Source organism: Apteryx rowi, unplaced genomic scaffold, assembly GCF_003343035.1.
Source record: "Apteryx rowi isolate R43461 unplaced genomic scaffold, aptRow1 scaffold_7, whole genome shotgun sequence".
Classification (NCBI taxonomy): domain Eukaryota; kingdom Metazoa; phylum Chordata; class Aves; order Apterygiformes; family Apterygidae; genus Apteryx; species Apteryx rowi.
Genome location: NW_020450982.1, coordinates 7,165,274 through 7,188,659, shown reverse-complemented (window position 1 = coordinate 7,188,659; position 23,386 = coordinate 7,165,274). Strand labels below are relative to the sequence as shown.

General features: G+C 46.5%; 1 protein-coding gene across 12 annotated transcripts in view; it reads left to right on the top strand.

The window, feature by feature from the left end:
• Positions 1-337: 337 nt before the first annotated feature.
• SZT2 (SZT2, KICSTOR complex subunit) overlaps positions 338-23,386 on the top strand; it is a 61,410-nt gene continuing 38,361 nt past the window's right edge. For 7 of the 12 annotated variants that reach the window (XM_026086644.1, XM_026086647.1, XM_026086645.1 and 4 more), the window contains exons 1-19: positions 350-540; positions 729-902; positions 1,249-1,419; positions 3,201-3,332; positions 5,410-5,569; positions 6,050-6,156; positions 6,354-6,564; positions 7,774-7,944; positions 13,372-13,603; positions 14,324-14,453; positions 15,733-15,875; positions 16,571-16,723; positions 17,077-17,191; positions 19,751-19,956; positions 20,391-20,615; positions 21,042-21,120; positions 21,479-21,576; positions 21,894-22,062; positions 22,535-22,649. In XM_026086644.1, coding sequence (XP_025942429.1) covers positions 445-540; positions 729-902; positions 1,249-1,419; positions 3,201-3,332; positions 5,410-5,569; positions 6,050-6,156; positions 6,354-6,564; positions 7,774-7,944; positions 13,372-13,603; positions 14,324-14,453; positions 15,733-15,875; positions 16,571-16,723; positions 17,077-17,191; positions 19,751-19,956; positions 20,391-20,615; positions 21,042-21,120; positions 21,479-21,576; positions 21,894-22,062; positions 22,535-22,649 — 2,887 coding nt within the window. In that variant the 5' untranslated portion in view covers positions 350-444. Of the gene's footprint in view, positions 541-728; positions 903-1,248; positions 1,420-3,200; positions 3,333-5,409; positions 5,570-6,049; positions 6,157-6,353; positions 6,565-6,594; positions 6,681-7,773; positions 7,945-13,371; positions 13,604-14,323; positions 14,454-15,732; positions 15,876-16,570; positions 16,724-17,076; positions 17,192-19,750; positions 19,957-20,390; positions 20,616-21,041; positions 21,121-21,478; positions 21,577-21,893; positions 22,063-22,534; positions 22,650-23,386 lie in introns of those variants that run through there. The other 5 variants (XR_003256826.1, XR_003256827.1, XR_003256828.1 and 2 more) reach the window with 4 other exon arrangements.

Below are 23,386 nucleotides of genomic sequence, written 5' to 3'. Positions count from 1 at the left end.
TGGGGTGTGGGGGCAGGGCTGAGGTGTGGGAGGGTACCAGGGGTGTTGGTGGGTGGAGGGCCGAGGTGGGGGATGACCAGGGTTTTTGGGGGGCAGGGCTGAGATGGGGGGTGGCTGGGACCTGTGGGGGGCAGCAGGGGTGTTGGGGGGGCAGGGCCGTGGAGAGGAGCAATGGGGCTGGTCTGGTCTGCAAGGGAACATGGGGACTGGTTCAGGTGTGGGGAGGGCGAGGGGCTGAGCAGGCCCAGGGTGGATGTGGGGGCGGATGAGGGATGCTGGCAAAGGCCTGCTGARGAGGTGCTGGGGAGCATCTGCGGTGGCCAGCCCCCGCAAGTGCCAGCCCCTTCCTTCTTCTGGGGGGCTGGCTGACCCCTGGGGTGACCTGGGGGCTTGCTGTGCTCCTGCACGCTGCAGGTGGAGGAAGCAGGCCATGTCTTCCTCCTGATGAAGAAAGACTATCGCATCTCCCGCAACGTGCGCCTTGCCTGGGTCCTCAGCCGACTCCATCAGGTCATCTGGGCTGTGCCGGAGCCGGAGCTGGTGAGTTGGTGCCCTGGGCTGTTGGGTGCTGCCACATCCTGATGTGGCCAGCTGGCTCTGGGCTCTGCGCTACTCATGAGCAGCCAGGCCCTACAGAAGATTTTAACCCTGTTCTTTATTCTGATTCTTGCCTTGATACATTTGGCTTGGCTTGATGTTCTCTCACTTACCATTAACCTTTTCCATAGGTAAAGTCGGAAAATGAACTGGATGTTCTCAGCATCTTGCCTAATGGGTGGCAACCGGATGAGCCTGTCCAGCTTAGGCCCTATCTCCTAGTGCCCTCAACACGGGTCACCTTCCTGGCCCGCCAGTACCGGTTTGTGATTGAACTTGACCTGAGCCCTTCCACAGGGATTGTGGTAAGTGCAGAAATTGCCTCTTCGGTGTGCTCTGTGTTGAAAGGCTGGACTCGTTTCTCTCTGCTGAGAAGGCTTATTCCTCTCTATGTCAGTCTTAGCTTTTGCAGAGGACTTGCTTTCCCAGGAGTGAGGCATGAAATGCTCCTAGTTGGGCAGCTTACTAGCAGATCCTGTGTCTCTCCTGGATGCTCCACGTGTGGCCTTTGCTTACTGAGAGCTGTCATTTTAGTCCAGCTGCTGTTACAGAAGGATGTTTGTTCTTATGTCTGTGTGGTGGGGTAACTGTCAATGAGATTGAAAGTCCTGGCAGGTGAAGCAGCTAAGTTTCCTTTCTCTGTTTCTGTAGGATGACTCAACAGGGGAGATAATTTTTGATGAAGTGTTTCATGCTCTTTCCCGATGCTTAGTGGGGTTGTTAAGACCCTTTCGTATCCCTGGTTCGGACATTATTTATCAGCCAGAGATCTTTGTGACCATCCAGGCGTATTCCTCCATCATTGGCCTGCAATCCCATCAGGTAAAATTCAGCCTCTCCCTTGGTGCGTCCCAGCGCATGAGCAGCTTGCTGTATCGGTTGCCTGTGAACACAAAGGGAAGTGGGGGCATGTGTTAGCTGCGCTCTGTTAAATGTATTGTCATAGACTTGTTTCATTAAAACGTGCAGCCTAGTGCGATAGGCATGTAYGTGAGCAACTTTTTGGGGCAGGGAGCAGAGGTTTCTCATGCAGCAGGGCCCAGCAGGGAACGCTGCCTGTAGGCATGTTCTCAGAGTTAGACTGTAATTAATATTTCCCTCATATTATGGCTAATGCTTTTTTTTCCCCAAATTTCTGTTTAAATAATTTTTCTGGCCTGTGGAAATTAACTTGAAACATGTAGGAAGAGATAGCGTGCCCAAAAGCTTGTCTGCTTGCTCCAGCTGTGTAGCAGTGATTTGTTCAAAAATAATTACCTCTTTCTACAAACCTTACTCTCTTTTTGTCCCAGTATGAGTATGTTTCTCCTTGTGGGAGAGAGCAGCCCAGCCCCAGTAATCTCACGGTTACTTGAGACAGAGCAGGTTCTGGTTTATGGTGCCAGTAGGGATTTTTTAAGTTTATCCTTCTTGTATCAGTCCCCTCCACCTCATAGCAGTTTTGCATCATTTTTCCATTTCTGATGGTGTGTTTCATCCCATTGCTAATACCATGGAAAATGGGTGGTAAACAGATGATCCTGTTTAACCTAGACCTGTTCCCTCCCTCTCCCTTCCCTGGTCCACCTCTGCCCAAGCCTTCTGTGCAGGCTGCAAGCTTTAATGGTCTGTACGGTGCTTGAAGAGCATGGCCCTCACCTTGGTCAGTTCTCAGGTGCTATGAAAGTAAGCGTAGCAGGAATTTCCCCATTTGCCAATGATAACTTGTGTGTCATCTTGCCCAGCTGTCCTGCAGACATCACCATGCTTTGCCTCAGTGTTTCCCTATTTACACTGAATTGAGCGCTGCAAAGTTGGTACTGTCTTATTCTTTAGATCTGTTCTAAAATCCCGTTTCTTGTGTGAGGCCAGTAACTGTCATCTCTGGACATAACTGAAAAAGCTATGTGTTCTTTTTGTGGAGGAAAAGGCATGTATGTGTGTAACTCATCCAAGAAAGCCTGTGTCTATTGTAATTGTTTATTTTTCCCATGTCACTGTGTACCCATCTCAGGTTGAGGGAATGTCACGATAACAAACAGCATCCCTGCCATCTGTTGAATGCTTTGTCTGCACATTGCATTGGGTCTGGGTAGAGACAGGCAGGACGCTTGTGCATTGTGCAGGCTATCAGCTTGGGGAGTTTCTGCGTTGACAGTGTCCCTCTGTCACATCACTCAGCCTCTTCCGTAACATCTAGTCACGTTTTTTTATTTTCTTTATTTCAACTAATTGTTCCTTTTTCCAGCCACTTACTGGAAGATAATTGGATCAGCCTGTAGATGAGTTAGATTAAAACAAACAGGCCTTCCTTAGAAACATCAGATCAGAGTTACAGACTTTTGCTTTCTCCTGACCGCTGCAAGAAGAAGGCAAAAAGTAGTAGAAAACTCTTACCCATGAATGAGATTCCCAGAGTGTGTTGCAGGCATCTGCTGCAGATGCCGTGAAACGTCACTGCATGCAGGCAGTTGGCCCCAGGCAAGAAGAGGCCTGTGCTTTACCTGTGCTTTGTCAGGGATATGCCTGAACACCCCAGTGAGAACTGCGTTCCCATGTACTGTTATGGGGGCTGGTACTCTAAAACTCTATCTTGATGGTTGCTGTGTGTATCCCTGGACCAGGTACTATTCCAGGGCTGTCAGCTGGATGAGACGAAGCGAGAGACCTTTCTGCACCAGGTGTACACACAACTATGCGCTTTTGAGAACAAAGTGGCAGAGATGCTCCAGCAGCAGTATGAACCCAAACCACAGGTGAGGAAGGTGGAGGTGGTTGGTGTTTTTCGGCTCCCTGGAGATCTGCACTCTTAGGCCCCTCTGTGGTGGGTTGGCAATGAGAGGAACAGTAACGTAGGTCTGAAGAAGGAACAACTAAGGAGTTTGTTAGAGAACTTTGTGGGATCCAGTAACGACAAATGAACTCTGAGGAAGCGGAAGCAGTAAGCATTTAGGAGAAGGACTGACATGAACATTTCCCTTGTCCAAGATTATTATATAGTGAAGCAACCTGACTCCTTTGTTGTAGAAATTCTTTCCTTCTGGGACTGCTTTCTGTCTGAAGAAGGTGGTGGGAGAGGTGATTAAGCTAGTGTCATTAATCTATAAATAGCTGTGAATATGCTGTTGGCCCTCATTACAATCTTGAATGAAAATACTTCCTTGTTACCATAAAAACTGACCATGAAGCTGAATAAACAGCGTGCAGAGTTTCAAATACTCCTTGAAATCTGTGGTAGATGTTTTTATTAGTCAAGGATATAGGTATCAGCAAGTTATTGATAGCACTATAAAATACAGCTTTGGGTGAAAATTAAAGCAAGACTCTGTAGGGATTCAGGCTCTCTGTGGATTTCTCATCAAGATCATCCCCTGATCTTGGAAACAAAGAATGAAAAAATTGGATTGTGATACTGCAGTGCTCACATAAATGAACGATATCTATGGGCACTCTTCTTATAGTCACAGGCATTGCTGGCCTGGTTGAGGTTATTTAGTCCTTTAGTATTAGCTTGTAGAATTTGGGCTCAATAAAAAAAAATYTCCAAATCACATGAGCAAGAGGCTAGTGATGACCTCTGGCAGTTGCATATCTGAAGTGATATAAATCTCATCTTCTAGCTGAAAAATATTTATACCTCTGAATATTAAGACTGTCTGTCAGTCATGGAACAGAAGGAGGCTTGCAGGAAGGAAATACCTTTTCCAGTGTGTCCAGCTGGTGTTTTTGCAGTGCTTTGTATGCATTCCTGCTTGCTGCAGTAGTTCTCATATATTCAACTACCCTATAACATCTACTATGCAAATGGAGGAAAGAGACGCACTACCAGGCCAGAGGGACTGGCAAATCCTGCCACAGGTTGTGGGGTGGAGGTGGGAGGCCCCAGGGGAAGGCAGGAACTGAAACTTTTTTTACTTTTGAAGTTGCATCAACTGTATCATTGTCAACAGGTGCCTGAATTTAAGGCATCCAGCAAATTAAAGTGATCATAGTCAGGTTTTTGCTCACAGCCATGGGCTTTTCCCATTTGTGCAGAACAAAAATGTAGTTTGTTCTAATCTTTTTTTTCCCAGCTCAGATCATCCAGCTTTGCAGGGGAGGGTCTCCAACCCATTCCCTGAATTAGAAGTAAAAATGGAGCAATAGCTTATTACAGGGTGAAACTGCCAGAGCCTTCTGGACACGAGGGGCCTATGAACACAGCAGGTTCCTCACACGTGTAATTATACAAATTTCATGCTTTGCCTGGGGGACATTTTTCGTAGAAGACACAGGAGAAGCCTACCTGCATTTGCCTATATCAGCATTGCATGACTAGTGCTGTTTGCACAGAGTTAAATGTACAGGCACTAGACTTTGTCCTTTGTTTGGAAGCTCCTTACCCTCCTCTGCTGCAGTGAGACATTGTTGCCTCGGTCCCTTGAACATTCCTGAGCTTTACCTGAGCAGATGCTGAATATCTGCAGCTTCTACTAAATGACAAGGGGAAAAGAGGTATTCAGCATCTGTTTAGTTGGGAACTGCTTTATCTAAAGCTCTGCAAATGAACTTGACTGACCACAGTGTCTTGTATTTCCCCACTGTGAGAAATAAGCTTATAATAAAGCTCTGAGTGTGTTGTCCCATTCCTCTACCCCCAAGGCAGCTCTATCCTACTGTTTTAAGGGGTCCAAATGACTAGGACTTTGAGGGTGGCTTGAAATTAAGGCTAAAAGTGGAGCCTGCTGAAGTGCTCTAGGGCTGCAAGACCATAGGGCTGCTATACTGAAGGCTGTTTGGGAGAATAAAAACTAGAGCTAGGCTAAAGTCTGGCTGATGTTTTTTCTTTGCCAGGTGGACTTGTCACCCCTGAGCCAAGAGAGCCCTGGTGACGCACAGGAGCCATTGGGCAGGAAGCCCAGTGTGTCTGTTGTCACTGCCGACGTCGGCCTCGTCAGCATGGTGCGGCAGGGTATCCTGGCACTGCAGTTGCTGCCCTCCAACTCCAGTGCAGGTTGGCTTCATCCTCTGGGTTTGGGGGTGCCCAGTTGTTTGTGGATGATTGTATTCCTCCTGTCTTAGGCTTAGATGAGTTTTATAGGGACTGGTGCATGGACCCTTCAGTTAGGGATGAAATTTCAACAGCGACTTTTGCTCTGCACTCTGTGTGGGAACGAGGAGGAGAACAACACTGTGCTAAGTGCTGTGTGTCAGTGTTAGGGAGTTTGCAAGGAAGCACAGCTGCAACTGCTGCTCAGGGCAGGGCAAGGTGTACAGACCTGTGCCCAGGCTGAGTGCTTTGCTGCACTGAGTCGGGAAGTTTGCCAGCTCCAGAATGCCTTGGAAGCTGCTGGTGTCAGTCTGAGCTAGCCACAGGGTTTTGCTTTCTACTTGTGCCATGCCTAAATGTTATCTGCACAGCCCAAGTGGGTGCACCGGCAGAGTGGCAGCTGGCTGAGGTGAAAGATGCTCTAAGATGCTGCTGCCTTTGCAGGTATAATAATAATTACGGATGGTGTGACTAGTGTCCCTGATGTGGCTGTCTGTGAAACTCTACTCAACCAGCTTCGCAGTGGCACTGTGGCCTGCTCTTTTGTACAGGTATGTCTGACTTTAGTAGGGAGTGAAGGGGCTACTGCCTGCCAGAGGGAGGGAGGGGAGTTGCTCTCAGTAGTGTTCACCTCCAAAGGTCGAGAGGGGACTCCTGCCCCTGTCTGAGGTCTCTGCCTGTACCTGTTCTCTCCCATGTCCTCAGCGTTGCAGTATTTGCACAGGTCTCTTCTTTATCTGTCTTTTAGGTAGGCGGTGTCTACTCGTATGATTGCAGCTTTGGCCACGTTCCCAATGTGGAACTGATGAAATTCATCGCCATGGCCACTTTTGGTGCTTACCTCTCCACGTGCCCTGAGCTGGATCCCCTGAGCCTCGATCTGAATGTGTATCACAAGGCATTTCTGCTGTACTCCTTTCTGCGTACTGGGGAGTCCCTGAATCCAGAATACTACTGCGGTGAGGAGTGTGCATGTCCTCCTTCCAGCAGATGGATGTCTTGCAACACCTCTCTTTGGGGTGACCCCCACAGGCTGGGTTATGCTGATATTTCCCCTTGTCCCCTCTGGGCCATTGTGAGTATTATGGAGATGAGGAAAAGGCAGCAACATGTGTGGTTTAACAAGAGTGCTGCAGTGTTGTGTGCTTGTGCCTGTGTGAGACGGAGGGTCCTGAGGAGTGGTCAGCATACGGGACCCCACAGCTCCATGCCTCCTGAAGGCTGTGAGCACTACTTGGCCTTGCAGCCTAATCTGTGACTTCCCTTCGGATTCCTGGGTTCAGGAATTTGGGGAAAACTAATGTTGCATTCTGCACCACTCTCCTTTCTTTGGGCTTCACTCAGCAAACTGCAATTAGGGCTGCTATGCTGGAGCGTGGAGGGGTGAGAGTCTCTATTCCAACCCTTTCTCCGCACTGGCTAGCTCACAGACGAGGACGTTTTGGAGAGTTTGTCCTGATCAAGCTTGCAAATGGCAATTTGGATTGAAAAACTAGGCCCTTGAGAACCAGCCAGAATGCCTCTCTTGATTGTTCTTATTTTGTGTATGTTAGTGGCTGAGAGTATGCCAAGGGAGACTAGTTACAAGTAAAACGTGGAAGCACTCTTTYATGCTTAGGTGAATTTCTGATGCCATCTGTGCTTTCTGTAACTTGGCAGCAGAAACCGCATACAGAGAAAAGTGTGAAGAGAGCTAGCTTGGGAGTTGGAAATGTTGCATCATTAAAAGATGAAGTATTAATGGTTTAGGCTAAAGGCTTCCACTTTCTGGCACCTTTTAGAAAGCACTTGGGAACTTAAGGTTTTTCAGGGAAAGGAGTAAAGCCCAAAAGCTTGCAGTGACTATTACAACAGCTGTAGAGTTCCTGTCTGTCTAGATTAAATGTAAAACTCTGCATGCCTTGTCACAAAGGCCATCCCATAGGAATCGGGGCCTGGCACCCCACCCTGTCTTTCTCCCAGGCCTCTTGGCCATGCTAGCAGACCTGTTTGCTGTGTTACAGAATCAGCAACAAGTGGGTGTAAATGGTGCCTGAAGGATGTACTGTTCTTCAGGTCAGTAAGTGTTAGGCAGTTTTTGTAAAGCCCCTTGGGAGAGCCATTGCTGTAGGATGATGAGTCGGGGAGATGCTCCCTCATGAACCTCACTGTCTGTTATTGGTTTGCAGTGTCGCAGCACAGACTGTTCAATGAGCACCTGGTGTCTGCAAGCAGCAACCCCGCTCTGGCTATGAGGAGGAAGAAGCACACCGAGAAGGAGGTGCATGCTGACCTCGTGAGCATTGTCTCAGTCCGGCTGCGCGAGGGCTACAGCATCCGTGAGGTCAACATCACAAAAGGTGACTGGACTGTGATGGGGGCTGGATGCTTGGATAGGACTCTGTTCCCAGCTGTGCAGAGCAGAGCACTCTGCCATCTCAGCAGAGTGGCTGTGTGATGGAAGAAGGAGCCATTTTCCCCAAACTGTGGTTAAGGTTGTTTTCTATCAACAACTGCCTGGGACAGGACTGCCCAGTACAGTCGCACAGTTGTGCACTTGCTGGGCTGATCCTCTGTGGCTATATGTGCATGGGTGGGGGACAGACAGACAAACTGTGATCCTCTGCATCTTGGAAATGAGTCCTCACAATTGCAGGGAAACAAGGGACAGACCTTGGGTTTTTGCATTTTTCTGGGCTTTCCTCATCATTTCTCCTTTTTTCATCCCTTTTCTAGTCCTATGCCAGAACACACTACAGAATTTTAACACAAAGTTGAGCCCTTTAGTACAAAAGATAAAAAATCTCCAAACTACAGTGTTCCAAGGGAGGAAACTGGGGGAACCAAGGACATTACTAGGTGAAAATGCCCAGGACCTTGACCAATACTAGAGGAACATAAAAACATCCAGTAGTCCTGTTCTCTAGAACTTGATGGAGATTGTTATGGCACCTGGAGTGTGAGAACTAACCACTAGCTAGGGCTGTCAAGGGGTTTGAGTATCCCAGGGAGTGGGTTACAGTAAAACTTAACTTCTCCACCAGTGAATAGTGACTAGTGCTTTAACTGAAGGGGAGATTTGAAAATCCAGATACCAGTTATGAGTTGCAGGCAAAGGAAGAAATTATTGCTGACCTTTGCAATGACTAGCAGAAATGCTGGGGGATGTGATTTATTAAACACTGTATAAATGTGTGCAACACATGATAATCCAGGGTCCTCACTATCTTTTGGGGAATATTAGTACATAGAACAGATTTTATATCAGAAAATCAAAGTCTGTGTTATAACTCCAGGGTCATTTCAAACCTGCCATATGATGTTTTCTATGAATTTACTGGGATCTACCTTAAAACTACTTAAGTATCTTGCACCACTGTTCTGCTTGGAAGATTGTCCCAGAACATCATTGTTCTTTCTCTGGTTTGCATTCTAAACTCATTCAGACCAAATTAGACGTGTTTGACTTTATTATTTTTAATTAAGTTTATATCCTCCTTCTCTGGCACTGTACAAATGTATTTAGGAAGAAAGTCTTTCTCCTTTCAACCTTCCTTTTGCCAGGTTAAGCAAGCCAATGTTTTTGTCCCCTTTTATAAGGGCAGGCTTTCTGTTCTCTTCATTTATCTTAATAGCACTTTTTTTTTCCCAWTTGTTCGCTTTTCACAGTTTGGGCTCATATTTCTTGAAAACAGTTGATAAGAGTGCTGTAAATGTGGTCTTATCAGTGCCTTGTTCAGTAATGCTAATAGTTCCCTGCTTCTGAAGTAAAATACCATCTGATAGACCAGGAGTCACATGAGCTTTCTCCATGGTTGCATTACATTGTTAGCTCAAAAATCTCTGCGTCTTTCATGCACCTTTGCTTCTAGCAGATGAGTCCTTATTTTTTGTTGGACTTTTTCTTTTTTTAATTAGTCTCTAAATGTGCAGTTTTTCACATAATAGCGCTCTTAAGTTCATCTCAATCTACTGCTCTGGTCTACGTACTCAACTCACTATGATTGCAGTTCCTCCTGACTTGATGCTTTTTGCAAACTGAATGAATCTAAATTTAGTTTTTGTCCAAAGGTTGCTGATGATCATATTGAATGGGATAGTTTCTGAAGCTGATCTTCCAGGAATACCCTGAATTTCTTGTTTCAGGATGGTTATATTAAAAGTAAGAATCTACTAAGATTTCCCATTGAGACAGCTCTTCTAGTAATGGCTGCAGACCGCTTTCACTGATTTCCTGTAGGTGCAACATGAAATACTTTGCTTAAGTCCAGACAAATTAAGTCCATGGCACTCTCCTTGTCTGGCAATGTCTATGAAACATTCTGACAAGTCAACTCTTGTACAAGCTGTGTTCATCATTATGCCTTTTATCCTTCTATGGACCAGTTCACTTACAGCTTGGAGGACAGTGGAGAAAGAGCTTTTCTTTAATCTGGCAACAATGAAGTGCTTTTGGTGATTGTGAAGTACCATGTAGAAATGCTGGAGGAAAGCGCAAGTGTGAATCATTCCAAAAGCAATTAGACAAATTGGTGATGTTGGGGGGGAAAGGTTCATTAAATGCCTTTTTGCTCAAAGATATAGCTACAAACTCTGGCTCAGAATATCCTCAAGCAGCAAATTCCTGGACCATGGAAGAAAGTGTGTGAGATATAACTGCATATTTACTGTGCTCCTGTGCTTTTCCCTAAGTGTCCTACTGCCTTCTTTTACTCATAGGACACTGAGTGAGTTGGGCTTCTGATCTTACAAGAGCAGAGAACAGAAGTTCTTTACTGGGTTGGAGTTACCATCTGTGACAAGTAACTAAGGGCAGGTACATGGGGAAGAGTAAGAATAGGATAAACATACATGTTTACCCCCAGTACATACTTTCTCCTTTCTTTTTCCCTCTCCTTGAGCACTGTCCAGCTGTTTGCAGCTCGGGGACTCCGTGAGCCAGAAATAGTTTCTTTGTGTTTTCGTAATGTTTTTTTTTTTGAAGGAATTTAGAAATGAAACATCTGACCTATCAAAAATAGCGTTTGTATTTCTATGCCAGCCTTCAGAATAGTAGCTGATAATGTAACTTACACTTTGGAAAGACTAAATGGCCCTGAGGAAGTGCTGGCTGTGATCAGAAAAATTGGTTGAGCTAATATCTTAAAGTAGAGTTTATAAAAGGCCAGTACATTTAGACATTCAGCACTGTTCTGCAAAGAAAAGCATGCTTGGCTAATCAGGGCTCTCTGGGCCTCTCTGTAGAGAAGTATATAACAGAGAACAGCTAATTAACCCGGATTGCCAGAAGCTTTTGCCAAAACTTAAGGAGCCAAGTGGCTGTGAATCAAGAGGGGAGAGTGCTGTTGTGGACTTTGACACTGTCACTGTTCTGCTTCACTTTGCTGAGGGCAGAACGGAATAAATAGCTAGCTTTGTGCTCAGAGGTGCCCAGAGGTTGTGTGTGGTGTTTATTACTTCTCTGCTTCCCCTTACTATTTGATTTCAAATATTTAGATGTCTAAAAGCTTACCATAGTTGGGAATACAAAAGTTCTTGTGAAAGGGGGGGAATTGGGAGGTATTGGGAAGAGAGAGAAGCTCTGTCTGAGAAGCCATTGGGTGTGATGGAGCTCACCTCCACTCCTGTTTCTTCCTGGGATGCTGTCAGAGGCTTGTTGTCTGTAACAAAACAAACAAAAAAAATCTTGTTGACCATTTTTTACTGCTGTGTGCTGAGGAGATGAGAGCCCTGAGGACATTTTTTGGACCTTATCCTCCTTCATGAATCAGTCCACTACCTAAYGTGGTTGGGCGCAAGCTGGCCACTGAGAATGGCTGTCCTGAAGGTCAAGACTTGGGAAGATAAAGTGAAATTTCTAAAAATCTGAGCTGGACCTCATGAAAGAAATCAAAGCAGCAAAAGCTTTTATTAGCTATAAAGTCAGAAGCCAGAAATAGGCTGCTTTGCTGTAAGAACAGGCTAAAGATTAATCTAGGTATGGCCTCAAACTAAGCAAATGTTTTGCCTGTGTTTTTTGTTTTGCTTGTGTTGGATGGTAGGAGCAAAGCCAGTATGACTAATGGAAACGCAGGTGGGAGTAGGAAATATTTTCATTAATGATCTAGGCAAAAAATGTAGGAATTTACTTATCACGTTTGCTGTTGATGAAGTAGGGAGGCTTTGTTATGGGAACCAAAATATTGTGCAGAAAGCAATGGATGAGCACTAGAGCAATTGAAATGAGATGCAGTTTGACAGTATGAAATGCAAAGACACGAATCTACAAATTCTTATATAGTCCCTCTGATAAACTAAGTCAGTCTTAATTTGGAAACAACAGACGGCACAACCCTGGCAAATGCATTTATAGTAATGCAGAGAACCCATTGTGGAAAGTATTAGTGGCCTTAAATAAACCCCTAGTAAGACCTCAGTTGAAATTATAGCATAGACCTTTGATCATTGTTCAGGAAAAGTGAATTCCTGAGGTGCAGAAAGGACCGAGGCTGATAAGGGGACTRGATAGCCTGTCCTGGACGGATGGCTGGGGCCTGGTTTAACCTGCAGAGTGAAAGCTGTATTTGGAGAGAATTTCTCCCCCTGGTGTCCACTCTTTGTCAGTTCTCTGGAAATGAAGTGTATCAGAATAAAAACAATTTCAGGAAGAGGACAAATAAACATTAATTGGGCATGTACTCTGGAAATTTTCTCCTAAACATTGATGGGGGAGGGACACTCTGAGGCAGCCTCCCAATAGGGACTGTGGGAGCAAAAAGCAAATTGGCCCTAAAATAGAGTGTAGTCAGCCTATGAAGGGGATGGCATGATGGGCCTGTGACAGCAGGAAATGCAACACTGCAGGAAGCATAGGACCCAGGCTGATGATCTGTTTGGACCGTTCCAGCATATCCAATCACTCATCTCACAAATGCTGCAAGTCTGGCAAACTATAGAGCAGGCTAGACATCAAAATAGTTGATTGAGCAGTTGAAATAGCAGCATGGCACTCTTTTAGAAAGTCATGTGTTTCACTGGCTTGTTTTTGGTACAAATATACAGGCACAGTCAGCAGAACTGTGACAGTTTTCTGCTATTCTGGCTCAGTGAGGTTTGCAGTCAGGTGTTTCCGTTAGCCTTGCTAGAAGCAAAATGGTGAGTTTAAAGAAAGAGATAAAGATGTACATTTTGAAGAATGGATGAATGAATGGATACTACTTAACTTCAGGAGCACCAGAGGAGAGGAGGATAAAGCATGGTAAGAAGCTTTCATGCTTCAAGTTCAAGATTGCACCAAGTGCTCCCCTGACAGGGAGAACATGGAGTTTAATTCAAGTATTGGGCTGTATCTTCCAGTTTCTTTATGATCTGGGCCCATCATATCCAAATATCCATGTTTCTGCAATGGGATAGATAACTGTGCAGAGCAGACACAAGAAAACTTTATAGCTTAAAGGTCCTGCTCATGTTTACAAAGCAACAGAGTTTTCTTGGAAGCAAGACTGAGGCTGTGAAGAACTGAGCCCTTTGCAAATGTCAGCACCTTCTCCAAGTTTCAGTTGCCTTCTGCAGTACAGATACTACATGTACATTTAAAAGAAGTTCCCCAAATGCTACTGTGCAAGCAAAGCCTCCCTCTATTGGAGAGGAGAGAGAATGACTTACAGCTAGGGCAGACAGCTCTTGCATTACTTTGTTCTCCTTACAATGATCAAGCAGTCTCAATGTACTCAGGAGCCCCTGGTCAGAGATAAAGCTCAGATGTATGCAAAACAGGCACTTGATCTTATTCCTCTGCTTCCGTGCAGGTGGGTCTCAGCTGGAGGTGAAACTAGTGCTGCTTTGGAAGCATAACATGAGGATAGAGTACTTAGCTGTGACGCCATGGCCCTTGGACCCACTGAAGCGCAGCACATGGGTGGAGGTGACAATGGAGGGCAGCTATGACATCCTGCATGACATCAGTTGCACCATGAGGAAGCCCATCACCAGTCTGTACCGCACTACAGTCATCCGGCGCTTCTGGAACACCTTGCAAAGGTGAGCCAGACCATCCCAGCAGTTCCCATAGTCCAATGTAACAGAAATTCCTTTCTTGGCGTATTGAGGCATGAGCTATGCAGTTGGCCATCCTAACCCAAGGTCCCAAAGGAATGTGCTGTGAGGAAGAGGTACTGTTTGTGACAGGCCTGCCTTCTAGCCAAGGAAAAGACTTTAACTGGCCTGTGATCTAGTCTATAAATTGCCCCATGGATAAGGTATTGCTGTCCCTGAGTCCTGATCCTATGATGCAAACCCTAACTCTCAGCCTGCCATCTCATATAAGTGTGATGTTCTTGCAATGCTGCCTTGCTGTGAAGGCTGGCAGTGCAAGGGGCTCATTGGCAGTAGCTGGGCTGCACGGTCACGTTAAGAGGAACAGCTGTTACCTGTCTCGTGTCTCCTGGGATTGCTGGGCTGGCAGAATATACCCCTTCCTGGCTAGGGTGACCATTATTCCTTGTTACTCTGCAGATTCCTTTCCTGGCACTCCTTTCCCAACTCTGATCATCCAACTTGCATGTTAGGCTGTTAAATTTGAACTCYCTTTAACATGCTCTTTGCAGTCAGGCATTGAACCCTGGCTTTGTCCTAGAAAACTGTTGCTGTGGAGGGGCTCCCAGTGCGTAGGAAGCATGCTGTGTGTGTAGGCATTGGGCTGGCTGGGGCAGTGAGGGGGAAAGTGCAGGCCCTTGTGGCTAACTGCCTCTTGTCTTTCAGCATCAACCAGACAGATCAGATGTTGGTTCACTTGCAGTCTTTTGACACCGTCCCAGAACACTTCACCATTCCTGAGAGCACCAAGAATGGCGTGCCCCTATTCTACATCCCCCCAGGCTCCACCACTCCGGTATGTCCCATCCATGTCCCCTTTCATGTGGGATGGGGTGTCCTTCCTGCCTATTCTGTACTGTGCCGGGGCATGCTGAGTCCCAGCAGGCAATCAAGGTGTTCTGTAACTCTCAGTCTTCATCTTTTGCTCTTTGTACTGCTCAGTAACAGAGTTCAGGTGCAATGCAGTTTCTGTGAATATCCCATCCAATGTTGTATTCCCTGTGAGATATCACCCTATGTATTTTTTTGCTGCAGCTACTCCTCTAAGCCGCACATCAGTCTCCTAAGCATGCTGTGAAGCCTTCTCCTCTTGTGATGTGATGTGTGACACTGATGGGGAGGCTGACACGCTTATTTCTGCCGTGCTTTTTTAATGGATACCTCACCTGTGAGGTGTTGCTGCTGGCAGCCTTGTGCATTGGTTGTGTATCTCAGCAGCATCAGGTGGTGACAGGACCTGCTAAATGGATGTTCTTTAATAGCCTCTGAGCACTCATGTGAAAAATGTAAGAGAGAGGTTTGCTGTTGGCATAGCTGAAACGAAACAAAATATGAACTAACAGTTTCCGCTGCGAAATTGGACTAACTGAAACTCACTGAGCAAAAAGTGCTAGCGTATTGTCTATTCCCTGCTGGCAACGTCCTTAGCATCAGCAGAAGAAAACGACTAACAGATATCAAAACTAGAGGAGGGTAATGAGGGGCAGAAAGCATTTCCCAGAAACTGTCCATTAATTTTTTTCCCTTGAGTCTATTACTCCTTTAAGTTTACAAAGTGAATTTTACACTGTGTATGGATATATATCCCACAGTATATCTGGAGTATCCCAGCTWATGGCTAGCCACCCATTTATTTCTGCATCTGCCACAGTACTATAGTTGGTGGAATTGCAGTGTTACGATACAAGCACGTTAGAGTTGCTCAGTGCCACTGGTATGCTATTTACATATGTGCTCTCAGGCGAGTTATCTCCATGTTTAATTGCTCAGCTAATACAAGCCATCTATCTTCCTCTCAATCACAAAGTACACCATTGCTTATGTCATCTTTTCCATAATTTTCTTGATGCTAAGTAGTTAATTTTCTGATTAACTTGACATTTTAGGAACCTAATTTATTTTTGCTTATTGTACTGGCTGTTTCAATGTGAACAAATTTGGTTATTTTGCTGAAAGGGATGCAGCTAGCTTTCTAGGCCTACACAATTCACCCGCTAGAGAAACTCCTACTTTCTCTATATGGGACTGGTTTCTTCCTGGACATTGCCTTCCTACTTACCCTCTCACTTTTTCAGGTGTTGTCCCTGCAGCACAGTGGGTCTGACTCGAGCCATTCCCAATTTGCCTCCTACTGGAAGCCTATCCTTTCCATGGATGCCAACTTCTGGCAGAGGTGGCTGCACATGCATCGCATTGTTCTCCTTTTGGAGCATGACACGTATGTAACTAGTAGGGTTGAGCTTCCATACACAATGTAGGCCAGTCTTGGGAAATCAAGGCATCAGTTTGTCCAGCCAAACACTGTGGAAACTGTATCCCAATTCAGTCCAGCTGTAGGGTTGTGGAAGTTTAGTTTAAGTATTGCAGTTGCCTATGGCCAAGGGAAGGGCTCTGCTAGCTGGACCTGATGGATGGTGAAGGCTCGTTTATCTGAGAGGGATGGTGGGTTGGGAAATCACCAGTGTCAAGAGGCAGGCTGTTCTCAGGAGGATAAATTTATTTTTCAAGTCCCTTTTGGGGTTGGATTCCCTGACTGCAGGGAGTATGGACCTTCCTGTTGGAGCTATCCCATAGGTTTTTGTTTGCTGCTGGAAAATGTCTTTCCCAAAGCACTACTTTTCTGGAGGCTGGTCCTAGTTGCAGAGTTATGTGAATAATAGCTGCGTTTTTCATGGAGGGAGATGGAAACCATACAAGGCTGTGCTCTCTGCAAACTGGGGAGCAAGATCCCTGTGCTTGCAATGAGTGTGACCCTCACTGACAGGCACAGGCAGGGGAGGTGCTTGGATGTGGGCTGCTGTGGAGGAAGCAGAAGGCTGATGTACCGGACAGAGGATGAGTTGGAATGGATGTGGCAAAGTCCCTGTAAGTTTGGGGAGATGGGGTTTAATGACTTGCTGCAACACTCTGCAGGCCTGTCCCCAAGCACCTGCACACGCCAGGCARCAATGGCCGCTACAGCACCATCCAGTGCCGTATCTCTCACTCAGCGCTCACCTCCTTGCTGCGGGACTGGAGCAGCTTCGTCCTAGTGGAAGGCTACTCCTACGTCAAACTGATACATGGGTGAGTGGCTCTAAGGCAGTCCTGTGTGGGGAATGGGGCATATGGCTAGGCCAAAGATCCAGTTAGCCCAGTAGGCTGTGATGGGCCAAAAGCAGATGTCTAGTGGAGGTGATAAGAGCAGGACAAGCAGATATTAAACCCTGTGTGTCCTGAATTGCTGCTGCTGTGCACCAGGCACATCACAGAGAGAAAGAGAAGCTAGCTGGTGGTTTCTTATGTTGCTGCCAAGTTATGCGGGTTGTTGAGCTCTGAGGAGCAGGCCTCTGCTTGGTCTGACACTGTAGAGCAGCAAGATCTGTTCTGTTTTAGATCTGTCTCTGTAGTTCATTCCATGCTTAATCTCTCATCCCTAGCTCTGAGGATCCTACTCCTTCCTCATTTTATGTGGTGCGGATCATCTCCAAAGCTCCCTGCATGGTTCTCCGGCTGGGCTTCCCCATTGGCACACCTGCACAGGCCAGGAACAAGGTGAGAGCTGACTGACCGCTTCCTGGGGTGGGAGAGGATGTAGACCTGTGGGTGGGAGCAGAGCAAGTAGCTCTGGAAATGGAAGTTGTGGGTAGGTCTACAGGCAATATTGTGGCCAGGTATCCTCTAAAAACTAACTACTTTATTGGGGCTGAGAGAGGTGGGAATTTTTTGTAACAGAAAGGGGCAGTTTGGACAATGCTTTCTGTGTTAAGTCTATGAAAGATCTAAACCCAGAGACTTGAAGATCAATAGAATAGCTGGTCAAACAAATGCCTTTGCCACTGCTTAATAGAATTGTGGGGCTTGAAATGACTCTAAGATTATCTAGGCTTCCTGTCCTTGTGACCAAAGCACAATCAATATTGTCAGTCAGGAAGAGCAGATATTTGTCTGAGTTGTCTGTAAAAGCCTCTATGATGGATGTACTACATGTTCCCCAAGCTATCTGTTTCAGTAGGTGGTGAACTGTGTATGTATATTGTATCATTAGGACAAAGAGCAGTTAGAGTTAAAATGCAAACAGTGCCCTGCACGAGCAGTACAGAGAGGGAAAGAACCATGATACCTGGGAAATGCTTTAAAGAGATGCATGTCTGCTAGATAGGCTTTTAAAATCCCATTTGCATCAAAAGAAAAGGGCTGCCCCAGTCAGATTCAGAAGGTGAGATTACTATATTGACTGTTTCTCAAGCTCTAATGGTTGAGGCAAGTCTAAGTGTTCTTAGGTAAAAGCGTAAATGTGAAGAAGATGTCCTATTATTAATATTTATGAATGTTTTGCTATAAACAGGAAGTTTGTAATTAAACCTTGATCTTTTGCCTTCATAAAAGAAATTTTTAGTTTGTCTTTCTCAGTTTTATCRTTAGATTGGTCTGGAGAAAAACTGACAAATGTGAGGAGGACCATCTCTTTTGAGAGAATGAATCCAGATAAGTCCGAGTGCTCTGGCAGTCTGGAGGATCTGCCCTTTCATGTCTTTAGGGGATCCAGGCGTTGGCACTGGTTCCTGAGCTAGCACGTAGGCTAGTAACACCAAGTGACAGGTTTTGCAAAGGAGTTCCTTCTGGCAGGTGCAAGTTAACACCTGGCTTATGGGGAACATGCAACACAGGCACCCTGCAGCTCTGGGCAAGCTCCAGATCATCACACCAGGAGTTGTAGATCATGAATTGTATCATACACAATCTATTTTTTGCCTGCCAGAGGGCTGAGTAGCTATCCAGGGTGAAGGATGGCAGTGGGACTCAGCCTGCCTTCTATAAGGGAGGGGTTTTTTTTTGCATTTTGCTGTTAAAATTTCCCAGATGTTTAAGGGAAAGATAGCACCTGGTACAATCTGACTTTCAGAAGGCCTTTTACAAGTCTCTATATAGGAGGCAACTATAAAATTGGAGTAGGAATGGGTGTCATAAATAGAAACTGTCTTGGAAGCAAGGCAAGGGAATTAAGAGAATCCTTTGTTCTCATTACAGCAGAAGCTGTGTTTTTTCCCAATCTTTTTACTAGTTGAAGGATAAGAAACTCATCTGGAAAAGCAGCAGGTAGTGAGTTGGGAAAATTTGCAGCTGGTTATTTAGGTTGTAAGGGTAAAGAAAACCTGTGGGCTTTGTGGAGACCTAATCAGCATGAGGGTGGCTGGAATCCAGTGTTGATAATTGCAAAATAGTGCAGTTGGATTTAGGAGCTTAAACACCATCGGCAATTCGGTATTATCAGTATGAGACCATGGAGGGGGCAATACAGAAAAGACCTGTGCTTACCGTTTGGCTTTGGGGATAGTCCTTTCCTTTGAAAAGGGATAATGATGATGGGGAAAGTTACTGAGATAACTGGTATTGAGGAGAGAGATAGAAAGCTGCTGTCCTCCTGTTTGCCTACAGTGATAATGGAAATTAAAAGGTGTTGAGCAAAGGTCATGAAAGGGAAGTGAACCATGGAAATTTAAAAAAAAATTGATACACTGTGGAGATCAGATGTTGTTGCAGGTAGAAGGATATTCAGGGTTGTTAAAAGCTAAAAAGGGTAATTAGGAAGTTGTTTTGAAAGCATCTTGGTCTTGAAGCCTCTTACCATAGAGGTTTGACACATGAACAAGATAGTGTGGGAACACATCAGCTGTGGAAACAGTCTGGTTCTGTCTTACATGTACTATTCACATTTACTGTAGGCTGTTGAGGAGATGGAGGAGGGGAGGAATGAGGATGGGTACTTTAGACTGCTCCTTTGGAGGGGCTGGTGTACAGCTGATTTGTTTTTCATCAGCTATGAAAGGCACTTTCTGCAGCCTTGAAATCATCTTTGGCTTTTTTAACCTTTCTTTGTTTTTTTAAAATGTTTGTTTAGTTGTTAAAATGTGAACATGAGAGCCTTGTGGCATTTTGATCTTGGTCTTGCTAGTGCCTCACAAGTAAAATAACCTTTAACTCTTGCTCATTGGTATATTCGAGGTGTGTGCTAGTCCTTTTTGTCATGCTCTTGTTCTGGAAGTTTATTTTGAATAGCTCATGTCTCGAGACAAAGGTGGTCATAATTACCTTTTGCTTCTGCCATGACAGATAGTTGAAGAGTTACGGGACCGAATCTTGCAGCTCCGCTTTCCCCACAGGGTCCAGAGCAAAGAGGCAACTCCAAAAGCAAAGAGGAAAATGTTTGGCAGTAGTTCTCCCTCCAAGTCTCCACCTGTGGCTGGGGCTCAGTCAGCCTTCTCTGATAGGCCCTGCCTCGTAGTGCTGCACAAGCCCTTGGAAAAGCTACTCATCAGGTAGTAACAGAGAGCAGGGCGGTCAGCACAGCCTTCTGCAGAGTAAACCTGTTCCTTGTTGCCCCAGGAGCCAGGGGGAGGAAGGGTCTGTGGATGATGGTGCCAGTTGTGGGATGGGAGTGCTGGGAAGCCTTTGCTTGTTGGGATGGGTTTGTGTTGCTTGCTAGCAGTGGTGGCCATAGCCTGGGAGGGCTGTGACTTGCAGCCAGGGACCTTGCAGGCTGGGCAAGTTTGTTGCTCTTAATAACTACAGTGCAGAAAAAAATTTAGTCACTAGTTTCTAAAGGGAGAGCTGATCCTGTGCTGGGCTAGCCATGTTCTGCTGCTGGAGGGCTCTGTCCCAGACCCAGCAAGCAGGCCGTGAATCCAGACAGCTCCAGCCCTGAGCAGGGTGTCCTTTCTACCTCACCAAGCTGCACTTCTTCACCTCCTAGGTATGAGAAGCTGCCTTCTGACTATCGTGCTCCCTTCATTCTCAACCTGGAGCATCCCCCGGTGTCTGGTCCACTCACTATGGTAGCCAACCGTACTGCCTCTTCCACCCTGGCCTCACTGTCCCGCTACTTCTATCACCAGCGTTGGATCTGGAGCATCCAGTCAGGGCTGGCACCGACTGTGCCCATCACAGCTGTAGCCCAGCTCCTCTCCACGCTCACGGAGTAAGTTGTATGCCTGAACAGGGTTACTTCCCCCAGCCAGTCCTGGGGGTGCAGAGAAAGCAGGGTAAATCCAAAGCCTTATTATGGAAACCCATTGAAGGCTTGTAGAGGGGTACAAAGAGATCCCGTACACACCTTCTAAAGCTATTTCGGCCAGTGCTTTACTCAGYGCTGCTGCTGCAGTTGAGGAAAAGGAGAGTCCTGGAAGAAAAACGAAAAAGCAGGAGGTGTTCCTGTGCTTGGGGTGTGCTGGTGTTCATACAGGCTGTCCTGTGCAGAGTGCCATGTCTCCCCATTCTCTGTGCGTACCTCCCTGTCTTGGGAATGGTGGCATTTTGTGGTGAAGGGTACAGTCATTCGTGTATTTAAGGTTTGCAGTACTGGTAGAGAAATCTTCCAACTCTGACTGCTTCTCTCTGTTGCCAGAGTCCGTCTATCAGAGGGTTTCCACTTTGCATCCAGCGGGGAGGGAATTATCAACATGGTGCTGGAGCTGCCAATACAGGTGAGCCTGGAGGCAGGAGTGTGGAGAGGATCCTTCATTGCCTCTCCTGAGGTGGATTCACCCTCTGGCGAGATTCCCATCAACTCCTAGCATGACTCTTGACTTATGTGGGGAGATGTGCCTGCTCCCTGAAACAAAGCAGCTTGTAGGTCAGGGCTTTTCCTGTCTTTATCTGCCATTAGGGAGCTGCTTTGGTGGTGGTGACAGGCTGTGCAGGAGGGACTTTTGGGTTAGGTGCAGGCTCCCTCTCCTCTGCACTGACARTGGTGTTGGGAGATGGAGCTGTGTTGTGTAATGGGGCACTGAGTAGGAGTGAGCCATTGCTGCGGGCCAGGCTCATGGCATGTCTCCCTTCCAGATTGACGCCTCGAGTGAGAGCAATGGCGACAGGGAGAAGCACACCTGTGTCGTTCAGTACATCCTATTTCCACCGCATTCCACCTCCACCAAGGACAGGTGAGGCTATGGCCTGACTTCCGGGAAGAGCTGACAGTGGGGGGCATGGTTCCAGGCTTACCTTTTCAGGTAGCGTGGGGAGGGGGGAGTCCCCTGGCATTTAGCCACCATCACCAGTGGATGGCTGTGGTGTCAGGCCTCCAGGCAGCTCTGCCAAGCACAGGGAGGGGACAACTAGCTGTCATGGACTGCTTATCAGCTGGGGCTTTGCAAGCAAGCCTGGAATTTGTGTGCTGCTCTCCCAACTCCAAGATGAGCTACAGTAGGCTGCTGGCTCTATGACATCTTGTAGGATTCATCCTGTACCTTTTCTTCAGCTTTTCTACAGACGATGACAATGATACAGAGGTGGAAGCCATTGAGGTGGACACAGAACTGAATCTGGTCACTGAGTGCTGGGTAGAGCCACAGAGCGGCTACGTCCATAGTACTGCTGAAAACTGGAAGCACCTCCATGGCTTGCCCTACCAGAAAATACCTAAAGCAGTGAGTCCCTGCAGGGGTAGGAGTGTGGGCTCTTTCATGGAGGAAGAGGGGTTTGCTRCAGGTGCACCTCAACACTGCAGATGAATTACTGAGATCCAGAAAAGTTGGGAGTGCTAGAAACAAAGGAGGCTGAGATTTTCAAATGGGTAACTGGGCTGCTGGATTGAGTTGTTTCTGGAGTGCAATGCTGCTCTGGGATAGGTGGGAGAAGGTAAACTACTTTGTCAAGAGCCATTCCAGTGAAGGCAGGRGTGTCCCTGGACAGGATTGCAGGCAGTACTGCCAACGCACCTGCTGAACAAGGTGGAAGAAGTTAAAGAGCTAGGAGAGAGGGAGGGAGCAATGAGTGAGAGTAAGGGAGGTCAGGGAATGGGGTTGTGGGCCTTTCCTCTCCTTGCCTTTAGACTGCTTTCTGCTGCATTTGGGGATAATAACTCTGCTGCGTGCAGCTAAGCCTTGACTGTTATTACAGCTCTATCCGCGGGACCTTGCATGCATTGCCACCATGCTGACCTTCGAGTACATCAGCCAGTTGTGCCAGAACAAGGAGTGGATCTGCCCTTCTTCTGACACCAAAGCCGCTGAAGGTGAGTCCAGCATATCTGTCCAGGCAGGTTTGATGGAGCAAGAGGCAGCTAAGCCCTGAATRTCCCAGGGCATGGCTGAAGCTTCAAGGAGGTTGAACAGGTATTTTGACAATGACATTCTAGACTTTGATGGCTTTAAGCCACTTTGTAGCATTTGTGATAAATTGCCAGAGAGATGGCTTCATCCTGGGAAGGCCAAAAAAGCATTGAGACTTTCTGCCCAGACTGGATAGGTCTGGCTTTTGGAGCATTTGGGTTCAGGGAAAATTGTTATGTTCACTATGCCTCCATGTGTTCAGCTTGGCTCTCAGGTGTCCAGACCTGCTTGCCAAAGAGAATTCCTCTTTGAAAGATGAACTCACCCATGCGATAATGGGCGGGGTATGCCTGGGCAGGTAAATACAGAAATTGTGAAAAATGCAAAGGAAGAACTCCCCTGTTCTCCAGAAACTCTGAATCCTGTTATAACTGRGTAGTTCATGGGGCACTTGCCTTCTGGCAGTCCTGTTCGTCTCTGAACCCTCTGTGAGTGCTCTGTGAGCACATGGAGAGAGTGAAGGGGACTTCAGAATGTTTGGTCCATCTTCCTCCTTCATGGCAGGATTGTGTCTCTCATCTGAGAGGACTGTCGTAGTTTAATGAGAACTCCAGGATTACGGGGGGTTTTCACCATTGATAGCCAGTTTATTCCAATACCTCACTAATTCTGTCCTTAAAACTTTTCCCAAATGTCTAGC